The sequence below is a fragment of the Nylanderia fulva genome, unplaced genomic scaffold (assembly GCF_048542155.1).
Source record: "Nylanderia fulva isolate GAGA-0341 unplaced genomic scaffold, ASM4854215v1 Scaffold6, whole genome shotgun sequence".
Taxonomy (NCBI): Eukaryota; Metazoa; Arthropoda; class Insecta; order Hymenoptera; family Formicidae; genus Nylanderia; species Nylanderia fulva.
The window spans coordinates 3,949,944-3,964,055 of record NW_028190698.1 but is presented as its reverse complement, the minus strand read 5'-3'; the positions used below and the strand labels follow the sequence as shown (position 1 = coordinate 3,964,055).

General features: G+C 32.4%; 2 protein-coding genes across 5 annotated transcripts; one reads left to right on the top strand and one right to left on the bottom strand.

Moving 5' to 3' along the window:
* Window positions 1-212: 212 nt before the first annotated feature.
* mats (MOB kinase activator-like 1) lies at window positions 213-6,443 on the bottom strand. 2 transcript variants are annotated; one of them, XM_029316373.2, is made up of 5 exons: window positions 6,046-6,443; window positions 4,277-4,443; window positions 3,948-4,175; window positions 3,699-3,862; window positions 213-3,458 (listed from the first exon to the last, which is right to left on the bottom strand). In XM_029316373.2, the coding sequence occupies exons 1-5, from the start codon at window positions 6,057-6,059 to the stop codon at window positions 3,378-3,380; spliced, it is 654 nt and encodes a 217-aa protein (XP_029172206.1). In that variant the 5' UTR covers window positions 6,060-6,443; the 3' UTR covers window positions 213-3,377. The 2 variants fall into 2 exon arrangements, with proteins under 2 accessions (XP_029172206.1, XP_029172212.1); XM_029316379.2 differs by lacking the exon at window positions 6,046-6,443 and adding an exon at window positions 5,389-5,653.
* Window positions 6,444-6,733: 290 nt separating this feature from the next.
* On the top strand, window positions 6,734-14,054 carry glo (heterogeneous nuclear ribonucleoprotein glorund). 3 transcript variants are annotated; one of them, XM_029316340.2, is made up of 9 exons: window positions 6,734-6,879; window positions 7,548-7,842; window positions 8,004-8,147; window positions 8,930-9,068; window positions 10,501-10,673; window positions 10,867-11,060; window positions 11,650-11,769; window positions 11,938-12,037; window positions 12,475-14,054. In XM_029316340.2, exons 2-9 carry the CDS (start codon window positions 7,584-7,586, stop codon window positions 12,561-12,563), a joined length of 1,218 nt encoding a protein of 405 aa, XP_029172173.1. In that variant the 5' UTR covers window positions 6,734-6,879; window positions 7,548-7,583; the 3' UTR covers window positions 12,564-14,054. The 3 variants fall into 3 exon arrangements, with proteins under 3 accessions (XP_029172173.1, XP_029172172.1, XP_085344021.1); XM_029316339.2 differs by having other exon boundaries at window positions 10,501-10,769; XM_085487895.1 differs by lacking the exon at window positions 6,734-6,879 and adding an exon at window positions 6,900-7,064 and having other exon boundaries at window positions 10,501-10,769.
* The last annotated feature ends 58 nt before the right edge of the window (window positions 14,055-14,112 follow it).

Below are 14,112 nucleotides of genomic sequence, written 5' to 3'. Positions count from 1 at the left end.
TCATGAGTTTCTAATTATATGTAATATTTTTTATAAATACTATGTAAATTTTCTAGCATAAAACGATGACACATATAGGAAAAATAATTAGACAAATAATTATAAAAAATAGCATTTTTTTCTTATAAATTGAAACTATAAATAAGTATTCAAAATTTGAACATCTGTGCGTATAATTTATGCTATATAAGAAAAAAGTAAAGGGAAATGTGTACAATTGGAACGATATTTATTACAGAAAGATTACAAGATTATATCCTATAAACATTTTATACGCGGCCATAATACGCCGTGATCTGGACGCGGATGGGAGGGGATCTCCCTCGTTTAATCGTGAAAAATATTATTTACATTGCACATATATCACACTAGCGTTACTATCAAACGAGCGGACAGTTGGTCGCTGAGAACTCTCCGCGAAAGGCCGTTTGAAAAAAAAATACAACCCTTTCAACACACGAACTCGTCTTTCCTGGCGCGTAAGAAATTTCTGACTTCTACAAGATTCATAGGATAAAAGTAGTCTCTTCGCCTGATTCGCGATAAAGTTACTATTAATTCATCCTTCGCATCTACAACAAATGTCGAACAAAACCAACATCGAATCTATTCAACCTTAGAAGATAATTATACAGAAATTTTTAACGCTAAAAGAGCCAAAGATGAGGAACTGTCATGAAGATCAACGTTGTATGTATTTTCTAACTAAAAACTTTTTCAAAAATTTAGTTTACTTATATCGAATATGTTTTTGTAGTTCTAGAGAATCCATGAATGCTCGACGAAAATCTATCTTCGCGAATTCGGCTCTTTTAGTATCAATTTTTTCGATCTTGCGATTACAATCTTTTATACAAATTCTAGGATAATTTTTTTAAACAAATTGTTCGGAGATAGATTTGTCATATTTGTCATGACTGTGTCGAATAGTCGCGTTGAGGCACATTCGCGCCGCGGAAAGTCGCTCAAAAAATTAAAGGAAAAAGAAACATAAGTGTATTTTTCGTCGCTTATTGTTAGATAAGCGTCTAAACAACACAGGTGAATATAGTTACGCGTTAACGTTTACGACGCTACTCTATAATACGCGTATAAATATATTTATATATTTATATATTTATATATATATATGTAGGATCAAAATTAATGAATTTATAACAGTATCATCGAAAACGCAAATCTGATAGGCGACTATCTCCGTTCGTAACACTTATACGAACGGGCGCTATTATACTATTTTCAAAGAATACGTGTTAATTTTTCTTGCTCCTCGCTTTTTGTTAATCTTTCTTAAGTACCGAATATATTATTATTGTTACTATTATTATATTATTTATGCCTAAATTCAGCGTATATATGCGTCGTCTTCGTTTTCCGGCAACGATATTAGCGTTATCACCTTAAATCATTGCCGTCAATCACTATTTTTTGTTATCATTATAATAAAATACGTAGATGTGGGTGTATGTGTGTGTCTATATATAGATAATAATGCGCACATATGCATATGTTGCAAACTCCTTGTAAAATCAACTTTTTCATAAAAAGACAGCATTTTTTATAAAATAATTTAAAAGCCTTTTAAAAGCGTTTTACAAAAAGCTAAGTTCCTTATTTAAAAAAGCCGTATTTATAAGAAGTTTGTGACATACACACGTATACATACACACACACACACACACACAAAATTCGCGCGGTCGAATTCTTAATGTCTACTACAATGAAAAAAATATGTTTTTTTTTCTTTTAAAACACTTTCTCAGCACTTTGGAATCTCCTTAAAGACTTAGTGTTATCATAGTTTGCCGAAAGAAATGACGAATTATTCGTTACGTTCTTAAGACTTGTGCAGCAATTCACGATCCGTAAGTAGACCAAATATAATTATATAGTATTATATTACTCTTTCATTAAGACTATATAAAAGTAATTAAAGTATTAGATGTTATGATTCGAACTTTGTGAACAATTGAATGCTGCTCGATAAACTCTTCATTGATTGATCATTGCAGTGTAGTAAAATCAATTAAGTGATAAAATATAAGAACAACAAATCTAAACATGTACATAAAACATCAATACAATAGGCATTACAATAGGCGTTAAAAAAAATAATTTCCTAGTATTTTTAATTAAGACTTTTAATTAAGATTTTTCCTCACTATAATCACATTGGATTATAACATAAAAAAGACGTAAATTCTTTTCTCAAAATAAATTTGTTTTTTCATGCCATTACTCACGTTTTATAATAAGTTTGGTAAAATATACCGAAATAACGTTTATGGTCATTTTTTAAAAAATAGATTGTAATATATCAATGAAAATATATAGGAAATTGCAGTAAGACGACGCAAACGGTCTGACCACCGGTATTTAAAAAGCGTCTAAAGCAGGAAATATATATCACTCTCTACAGGGGGACAAAACGCATACAAAAATTCTAGTCATATAAATAAGTCTATAAGCGCTTAACAGGATGATATCTCTTAAAGTAGTCAGTTACATATTAATGCAATATTAATATTTTTTTAACGGTTTCATATATATGATCCGGGGGATATATATATGTGTATGCTAATTCGACAGGACTGTATTTGTAAAACTATCCTTAAACGTAAAAGTAACCATACAAAAATTTACGATATGCCATTGCCTTCGTACATGCAACTGTACGAAACGATAATCAATAATATCTATATTCGTATAATAGCGATAGTATTTTTACATCCGATAATAATGATAGGTAATAATAACAAAAGTGCAAAACCCGAGAGGTAAACAAAACCAGTGAGCGATGGTCTTGTTCGTTTGTGAAAAAGAACGCGTTTACTAAACGTTTACAATACGTTTCTTTTTTCGAGATAAGCCTATACTTTGTATCGACACGCGTTTTGGACTTTGTTTCGGACGATCTGATTATATATCTCTTTTTTTTTCTCTCTCTCTTTCTTTCTCTCGCATATCAACAATTGATAAGACAATAAATTACAATCGACAATGAAACATGCTTGGAAAGTACTCGAAAGAAACAGAATGTCGCGAAATTAGATATGCTATCTCAAAATTAGTTATCCACTTGATGACGACTGTGTGTATATATGTATATTCAGCCAGAATATACAGAATATACCTACGCGCCGTTTAGAAGAACGAGGTTTTGGAACAAACACTATAATTATTAACTCGTATTATCAGTCATTTGCTTCTCAAACGGTGCGCTTTTGTTTCCTACTTGGAGGCAGAGACAGATCGTGAAATTAGCATTTAGTGGATAAATAATGTGATTACACGTGCGAGTTAGCAAAGACGGCGTTGAGAGATTCTTTGGAGAGGAGGTTTTGAAGAGACGAATGGCTTGTAGACGATAGGCAGACTCATCGCGCGTCTTTCGCTGTCAGTTTTTCTATTAGCTCTTGCAGAGGCGCCAACTCTCTTCTCTCGATTAAATTGAATTCCTACAAATTAATTAAATAAATTGGATCAGCATGAAAAATCAAATTAAACAAATTAAATTTAAGTGATACATTTTTCTTTATATAAATTTGTTACTTTCATGCTACTCTATATAATTATATAAAATTTTTTTTCTCTGTATCACATAAAATTGCATTATTTTTATTAATTTTTTTCCTAATTACTTTATGATATATATCATGTATATTGTCATCATATTTGCTATATATATAATTGTATACCTGAACAAAAAATATGAAATGCTTGAAAGATGTGTTTAAGTGTGCTTCTTCACCGAGCTGCACGACTTCGCTGAAGTGCTGATGATAAATATGGGCGTATACTCTGAATAACCGTTTCAGAATAGTTTTTGCGATTGATAAGAAATTTTTCGGGAAAGGAACTCCTGCAAAGAGAGTAATTATGTATTAGTTTTCATAAAAATTTATAAAAATTTGAGATAATCAATGCATAGAGAATAAAATAATTACCGATTTTGGATGGAAATAGAGTCTCGTCGTCCAATTGATCCTGCACCCAGGTCATCAAGTAGTCTATGTACTTGGGTGCTGAGCACTTGATGGGTTTTTTCACCGTATGACCATCAGCCCAATGATATTCGTACTTTGGTCCAGCAGACATGATGGGACAACTCTCTTCCGTGCAAAATTCTGTGATGGTGCCATACAGCATATTGATTTGATTGAAAAAATCAACAGCTGAAAGAAAGAAAACATGAGATAGAGGATTGATCAACTCAATTGATACAAAATAATGAGAATATAAAAAAATGGATGTTGCATTATTAATTCTCACTCACTATTGACAGCCACCCACTCATTCAAATCTTCTCCTTCAGGAAGCATAACAGCCAATCGCAAATTTCCAGAACCCAATGTGGCAGCAGCATGTTTCATCAAGTCATATTGATGCGTGCCTTCAGGGATGTTCTTCTTTGGTTTAAAGGTCTTTGAAGACCTGCTCCCACTTGAGAGAAAGAAAATTAAGAGACACAAATTAATAAAGCTCATTATATTCATAATTTTTTCCTTGTTATTGTATATCATATGTTTTTATATATTGAAATTAATTAATTCTATTAATTTTAAATTAATATCTGCCAGATAGAAAATGTCATTTATTTGAATTATTTCTATTTTGAAAGATGAAGTTAAAGCCCACAAAACAAGAAATGAAGATGTAAGAGTTAGATTTTCAAAGATCAGTACGCCATAAAATTAATATTGGACATGATATAGGATTTATCACATTACTGCCTCAGGTAAGAAATTAATGATAACTAATTAAAAACTTGCTTTATTGTACTACTGAAAAAATTTAAAATTGATAAGCAGTAAGTGCAGCTAATAAAAGTGTACATAATATTTAATTTTAACAATCTATTTTAATAATTTTTCAGAAAACAAATTTTATTTTAACAGTAAACAAAGAAACAAATATTTCTTTTTTCAAATGTTTTACTCCTTTTAAATTTTTTCTTTAAAAGCTTAAATGCATGCTTACTTATACATATACATAAAGGGAAATTTAACTAAAAGAGAAATATCTAAAAAGTAATTTACCTATAAAAAAAGGTAATACTTATAAAAAGTTATTTTATTAAATCTTTTTATTAAACATCACACAATTTTTTATGTTCCAGATTTTATAATCTTTTCCCTCTTTTTTCTTTTCAAAAATCTACAAAAATCTGTTTTATTATAGGTCATAGGAAATAACCAGGTATAGCTGAAAGAAAGCATCTCTTTTTAAAGTTATACTTTCTCTCCTCGATTTTTTCCCCTTCTTTTTTTCCTTCCACGAAAAAGCCTAATTATATATACACACACACACATATATATATGTACATTTGCCCATCTCATTATATATGCGAGAAGCGTGAGAAGGTGCAGCTGTAAGAGAAAAACAAACCTTTTACAGATGCGCTCGGCGCGACGCTCAGCTGATCGCGATCACAGACCGAGAGCTGGCGGCGTTTCGCGACATCGCGAATGTCAAAGCGAGACGATGTGTTCGCGATCTCGATCTTAATTACCGCGAAACTCCGGACTCCGGACGACAAGAAACAAGGCGCGGCCGCCTCGAGACGGAGATGATTCATAGATTACGCGCCTACATCAAGCGATAATCCGGACATTCGAGGAATACGGTGTGGATCCCATAGAGATGCATGAAAAAAAACTTCCACTCGAAGTAGCTATTTTTATCCTTGATATCGATCCACACCGGTAAATTGCATTTTTTTTATTCCGTCTCTCGAATTTGTATGAATTTATCTTCGCGTAGAACGAAATAAATTTCGATAGATTAGACAGGTAAGAAAATACATATTTTAGGAATCGAAACAAAGCTTTCTTTTCGGAGAGAAAATCGACTATTAACTGTCAAAATCAGCTGTCACGAAATGACAGGAACGAGGGAAGGCGGAGATCCTTCGATAATTTTGTCCTGTTACTCATCCTCGCGTCCTTCGTCCAAGACATATATACATATACATGCATATACATGTGTATATCGATCGTGATGAAGGCGAGAATTGGGAAGAGAAAGTCTCGAAATAGGACTTACAATAGGAAGCTCATCGTGGCGGCTTCGTCGTTGTTCTCTGGCTCACTTTATTCTCGTCCTTTTTTTTCGAAAATCTACTCCACGTTGCGCGTAAGGAGACGACGGACGCGACGATGACGACGAGGTTTGTCCGACGACAGCTGACGACGATGACGACGACGACGATGTTGTTGTCAGTCGATCCGGTCCTCGCACTTGCGATTCTCGCTCTTCTTCCGTGTGTCCCGACACCGGGGATGACGAATCGTATATATGTATGTATGTTGTCCGTCTACTGTCCGCAGGCTCCGTCCGGCTTCATTCACGCTAGAATCTCTCCTCTCGCGAAAATAAGACGGCATTCGCGCCGACTCGACTAGACTCCCGGATCTCTTCGTCGAAGGAGATTCCCGAAGTCTTCGATCTCGCGTTCCAAAATTTCCTTCTCTGAGCCAATCAAACTTTTCGTGTCCAAAAATGGCGGGACCAATCGGAGACAGGCTGCATAATTTAGAATCTAAAAAAAAATTACTAGAGCCCTAGAATATTTTCTAGGGACTCTGGGATAATTTTAGTAACTTGCTGGATCGCGCGCGCGCGCGTCAATTTGACAGGTCGCTATTTGACAGTGTCGCCGCCGTCAGCCAATCCAGTTTCGCCGCCATCAGCCAATCAAGTTCGTCCGCTCTTCGCCCTTCGCCGGGTGGAACTCGACGTTTTCGTCGACCATTTTGTTGCTATTTCGAGGCGCCTTGAAACATACCATTTTTTCTCCCGATTTCTCGCGGCTAGCAACGTTTTTTTCGAGAGCGAATTTAGGAGCTAATTTCGACGCTTCTCGCAGACATCTCCCAAGTAAGTTTCGTCTCCGTTGTAACGAATAAGGATCCAGGATTCTTGAGCAGAAAAAGTATTATTATCGCGTGGCTACGAGAAATCGAGCCGACTTGGTTTGTGAATCTCGGAATTCGCGTCCCGTGATTGCGAGTCTTTTTCGCCAAAAAACATTTTTTCAATGATTTTTTAATATATTATACTTGGTAAGTTTTCTGATTAATCGCGACGATTTTACATGTTTTTGCACGTGGTTTTTCGGACGATCTATCCGCGACGCACGAAACTATACTTTTGTATTATTTCGCTTTCCTCGATATTTTGTTGCTTCGCTAATATTTGCCGATAATTGTAGATCGAGTGGCGAGCTCAAACATTTTTTCATCGTCGATATTTCGATGTTTCTTTTGTTATATTTGCAGTCGGCATTTGTATGTTTCTCATAATGCAACATTGTTTTCAAAATGTCGACGTATACAAGCGTGGTATGTTGTATTTTGGAAAGTTGATCATCGCGAAAGTATTGGTATCTTGTACTCGGATTATTTTATTTTTGTATTACAATAATTTTTTTTGTTGTATTATCATTCTATTATTATTCTTTATTATTTTATTATTAATTGTATTTGACAAAATAACAAAAAAAAATGATATATTAAGCTTAATATTTCATATTTGTATTTTCACAGGCATTGTTTAGAGTAAAATTACATTACATTAGAATCATGTCGAGTGGCAGTGGGGATCATGAGGATGAGGGATATGTTGTTAAAATGCGTGGGTTGCCATGGTCTACCACTGTGGATGAAATTATGAAATTTTTTGGTGACTGCTCCATTTCTAATGGCAAGAATGGTGTTCATATGACTATGTCCCGTGAGGGACGTCCCAGCGGTGAAGCTTACGTAGAAATGGATACTCCAGAAGATATTGAGAAGGCTTGCAAAAGAGATAGAGATCATATGGGCCATCGCTATATTGAAGGTTAATCTTTTATAAATTCTTTTAATATATATAATATTTGTACATTTAAAAAACTTGTGCAAATAAACTTTCTTCTTATTTATAACTTAATTTTAACATTAACTAAATATCTTATTTCTTTATTTGCAAACTTTATAATAATTGTATTATTGTTATTTCAGTTTTTAAAGCAAAACGTGGAGAAATGGACTGGGTCGTGAAGAGGAGCGGTCTTAATTTGGAAAATGCAATGGATGATGGTTGCGTGAGATTACGTGGTCTGCCATTTGGCTGTTCAAAAGAAGAAATTGCACAATTCTTCTCAGGTATGTGGCAAATAATAATGTATCTAGTGTCAATACTTATTAATTGATTAGTGACTGTCATCAATATTTTGATTAATTCTTGAAATCCTTTATCTTTTATAAGTATGTAGCTTTTTTATATTTTTGTAGTCCCTCCTTTTACATATATAAAAAAAATATAAATACAAAATTTGAGGATTATCTCGGGAACGCAGCGATAGAATACTTTTGATGATTTAGACAAAATTATTTTGCATATTCTCTGGAAAGTTATAAAGTTGTTTCATCTTTATCAAATTAATAAAAAAAAGTGAATTTGTTACCATTGACGAATCTTACAAGAATAATGCACATCTTGAATAATTAATATTAAAACTCCATCTAGAGTATCGTCCCTGCGTTCCGGCATCGATGCCTCAGTTAAGATTTAAGATTCCATTAAGAACTGAGTTGTGCCATACACAAGTGTGCCACGGATTATTTTCTTATGATTTGTACAAACGGAAAACATTTTCGTTGCACGCGACTCGGTGATCGAGCTTAATTCTTAACCCTGGTTTTTCGGACGCGAGAAATTTATCGTTTTGCTAATGCAAGGAGAAACACGAAGAGAAAAAAAAGAAATAAAGATATAAAAGAAAAATATGCGCATATTTAGCGCGATTTTAGTGTTTTGACAAGAGTTTTTTTCTTTTTTATTTTTTTTTTCTTTGTGGGTTTTAATAAACCTGACCATAACTTCTTTTTTCCCTTAATGGGTGCCTTTAAGCTACAATGTAGATGTTTGATTATGTGTGGGTCAGGGTTGGAGATATTGCCGAATGGGATTTCGCTACCAACAGACTACACGGGCCGCAGTACTGGGGAGGCTTACGTTCAATTTGTTAACAAAGATGTTGCGGAGCGCGCTCTGCAGAAACACAAGGAAAAGATAGGACACAGGTGGGGATCTGAGACGCTAGCTCTGGGTTTGGGTATACTTATTATGACTTCCATATCATTTATATTAATGATCGTAGTATACTTAGCTATATACATTTTATTTAATAAATAGTGGGAACAAATTTTACAGTATGGATGCAGTTTCTTTATCTGACTTTTTGCTAAAACAAATTTTTCCCCAAAAAATAAGATACAAGTTATATTAAACCATCACAATATTTACATTCATATATTTCAAAATTTTATACTATGAAGAAACTAACTTTAATTTAATCTTAAGCTAGAAAATTATCTAGAGAAAACTCTTCGACAAGAATAAAAGACTTTGAATTAATTTTTGAATTTTTCTTGAAAGGAAGAGCTTTCTAGAGAATTTCTTTTTCTTATCTGTCATAAAGAAACTGTTTCCCTTTAAACACACAATTACAACCAAATAATCGTACGTAAGCGAAAAAGTACTGTGGACCCAACTTATACCCGTGGGTGGGTGCCGGGGGGCGGGAGGTAGCCCCTTATCATCATCACCAAATCCCATGGGAGGATGGGTAGGGCCCAAAGCTCGATGAGTACTACAGAGAGAAAGAGAGAAAGAAAAAAAAGAAAGATATTGACCACCGAATACATCTGTGCAACACGCAACACTACTTTCTGCGGATAAATATTTATTATCTTAAAATATTAAAAAATATATATTATTTATTATATAAATATATAATATATATTTATATATACTATAAATATATATTTAATATAAAAAATATATATATATATATATATAAGCTTGTCGAGAGAGAACACTATAGAATCTTTTTACGATACAAGAAATATTGTGAAGAATATTATATACTAAATAATTCAAGTCCGCGAAAGAAATATTACGCCGATAGAAATGTTCATCTGCAGAAGATGCAATTGTAAAAGCGTGGCTTGCTTGAAGATCGTCTTCGTCGCATGGGCTTACGTGGGGTACACGTAACGTAGATAGACGTCGAGAAGCGATTTCGTCGCGGGAGGGTCTTCGCAGGTTTAATAAAAAAAAGAAAGAAAAGAAAGTGCGGAGGTTTAGTATGAATAAAGTTGTTCTGTCACACATTTGCAAAGTCAACTTTAAATGCTAACACGAATTTTTCTTTTTTAATTTTTTATTTTTTACAAAACCATAAATAATTTCTCATCACTGTGCTGTGCAAAGAAACAATTCCTCTTTTCATTTTTATTAGATATTATCTTCATTAGTAACTATTTTGTTTTTCTCTCACCATTTGTGATCTCTCGAATCTATACAAATATCATCGTTAAATACCTCGATTTTTTATTTAATAAAAATTGTCTGGTGAGAGTAATATATAATAATGTGACGATGACGATATATTTTCGCTTGTGTCGCTCTCGGCAATTACTAATACCACGTCTGTTCTTCGATCATTAACAGATATATCGAGATCTTCCGAAGCAGCTTGTCCGAGGTACGCGCGAGTCTCGGACCAAAAATGCGCGGTGGTCCTATGGGCGGCTTCAATCAGAGACCCGCGCCGTACACTCGGGGTGATCGGTTCGGCGGGATGAATCGATTCAACAACAATGGCAGAGGCTCCAGAAATAGAGGTGATTCCTTACATCATCTATCCAAGTATGGAGACTATCGCGCAGGAGAAAACCGTAATAGAGAATTATTATACAATACACGTACAAATTCATTACGTATGTATTTATATTTCTATTATATCATATCTACTTTCTAGATCCTATAATGTACCCTATTCATTTTTTCGCTATGGATTTTACAATTTTATTTTAGACTTTGATAGCGGTCCATGGGGGGGTGGAAACAATTATGGATCTCGCGGCGGCAATATGGGTATGCGTGGCGGTATGGACATGAAAGGCAATAATTATAGAGGCAATAATGACTCTTGGGGTGGTAATTCTGGTGTTCACAGTATTCATATGCGAGGACTGCCGTTCAAGGCGACAGAACAAGACATAGCTGATGTAAGCTTGCCCTCTCTTCTTCTATAATCAATAATAACAGGGTGTACACTTCTGCGAAAGACCTTGAAAACCTGATACTTTCAGGGAATTTTGATTTACTTTGAAAAATCAGAGGACTCTCACTGGAATTTAATTGAGATTCAGAGAATTTTTTATATTCAAATAAATTAGTACTCCTTATTTATTGAATAAATAATAAATAATTTAAATAAAAAGTTTATAATAAATTATTTTTTGTTTTCTATTTTTATTTTATATTTTTGCATATTTTTAACATTTAGATATGATATATTGCACTTTGTTATTGTCCAAATTAATTTTACAATTAATAAATTAATATTAGAAAAATTGCAACTTTTGATAACTTTCTAATCAAATGAATAGAAAACATTAAAAAGTGTATATAATAAAGAAACTTGCATCTACAAATTTTCTGATTTTATCTGAAATTTTAAACGAAAATACCGGGAACTCTCAGGAATTTTTTTTACAAATTTGAATAAACACCCTGAATAATGATATAAAAATTTGCATTTTAAAGAGGTTCTCTTTCTGTCGACATAATAACACATACTGAATTATTTTACAGTTCTTTAGACCAATCGAACCGGTGAACGTCCGCATTATCCTTGAGAATGGTGGTCGTCCATCAGGAGAAGCTGACGTAGAATTTGCGACTCACGAAGAAGCCGTGAAAGCAATGTGCAAGGTATAATTTTCTTTTCTTTTTTTATTTTTTCATTTTTTTCTAAAATTTTACTTAGAAGTCGTTTAGCTAAAACAATTTTCAAGGAATGTTTTTGAGGAAAAACAATTGCCATACAATTCATATATATATAATGAATCTTGTTTTAATTTTTTAAATATTTTATTATAGGATAAAAGCCATATGTCGCATAGATACATTGAATTATTCCTGAACTCAACCGGCGGCTCAAGTGGCATGTCACTAAGTGGCATTGGCAATTTTTGCGGAGGTAACTTTTAGTTGTTATTGAAAACGTTTCCCAGGTAGCAAAATTAGTCATTTTGACGTCATTTTAACATGTTAAAGTTATATCAAAGTAACTAATTTTGCTACCTGGAAAACGTTTTCGATAAGTCGATAAGATATTAAGTATGATCTGTTTCATAAATGATTTGATCTATTGCTACTATTAGCAGATTTTTTTTTATTAAATGCAGAGAATTTTTTTGTATTACACAATTCTTAAATAAATGTATTTGATAAATCTAGAAGATTATTAATAATAATTGACTGTGATTATATCATCAGAGAGTCAATTATTATTATTATCAATTTATAATCTTTACTTATCTATTATTTAGATTGCCAATCCTTAGGAAATAAGAAATTCTAATATCTTGATACACATATGTTTACATATAATATATATGTATTGTTTGTACACAGGTTTAGGTAACAATTTCAGGCCAGGATATTCACCGAACAATAGAGGTTTCAATTCGCAATTGGGCGGTAATAATTACAATAGTTTTTGAGACTGGCCGATGCGTTTTTAACGCTAAATGACGATTAAAAACATTCAAAGAATCAAAGTGATCATGGTGAAATGACAAATTACATTGATGCAATACGCGAATTGATTAATTTTTTTTTCTTCTTTTTTTATCGTCCTCGATTTATAATTATATATTAGATAACAACTGTAAGCCAAATCAATAGTGTATAAGTCAAGTATATAAGTATTTGCTTATTCTTTATAAATATAGATAATAGATTATTACATATAAATTAACATAAAATATGTGATTTAATTAGCATGTGAGTGCAGACATTCGAAATCTGTAAAAGCAGAAATATTTTTTTATCGATAGCCGTTTTTATTTCCAATTATGTATACATGTATGTATATGTATATGTGTGTATATATATATATATATAATGTATACACACACACACACACACACACATATATATATATATACATACATGTATATATATATATATATATATATATATACATACACACATGTATATACATATATTTAATATAATATATTTAACATTATATTATATATATATGTAATACCTTTTCTTTTTATTAGAATCGGACGTAATGTTACAATCGTACGTCGTTGAAATACAAACGACATTTATTGAAGAATATATTGCAGAAGAGTTATTTTTAGTTGAGCAATATTAGATTAAACGCGCGAAAAAAAATATTTCTTGTTTTCCATTGCAATATCTGTTCTAATGTTAAATGATTAGATAATTTCTCAAATGTATGCTATGTATCGTAATAATTTTGATGCAAAGTTTAGATGCAAGCATATTTGTATACGTCGAGACATAGCGCCGAGTTGCAAAATGTACGATTGTAATATACAGGACTGATTAGTAGTTTGCACAATTGCACTTCGACAAGTTTATTATCTTGTAAGGATATAAAGTCAGAACACTCATGCTTTCATCTTTTATCATGATGCGATAATGTACTATATAAAGTATTATGTGTAACTTTCGAATAAGAATTATAGTTTTCATCAATGTAGATGTTACAATGTACACAAAGAGATATCAGCTATCAATGTGTACATCTCTTAAAGTATAAGTCTAGCTTCGGTTTGTATTCTCTTGAGATATTTGAATATAAAAAGAATGAAAAAAAAAAAAAAAAAAACACAATAGAGAAAAATATGCAAGATCAACCGAACTTCCTTAGAATAAAACACAAATGTAAATAAGTTAAACATTTGGTATTGTTATATTTAAATTGAAAATGTTAAAAGTTTTGGGAGAAAACTGCCAGCTCTCGTGATTCCATCAGATCTCTGTCTTGAAATCATGAAGTAAACAATAATCACAGATTATCTTTAATTCAAGGTTTAACTTATTTATATATGTTTTTTTAACCTAACATTAGATTAGTTAAAAGATTCTGAAGATTAAAAGTTAAGAAGAAAATCGAATTATGACAAAAGTAAATGAAAAAGTTATTTAGTTGAAATATATAACACATAAAGTTATGTTGAAAAATTTACTCGTAGAAAGGATATCCATTCATTTGTGTATTGTCATCTACTT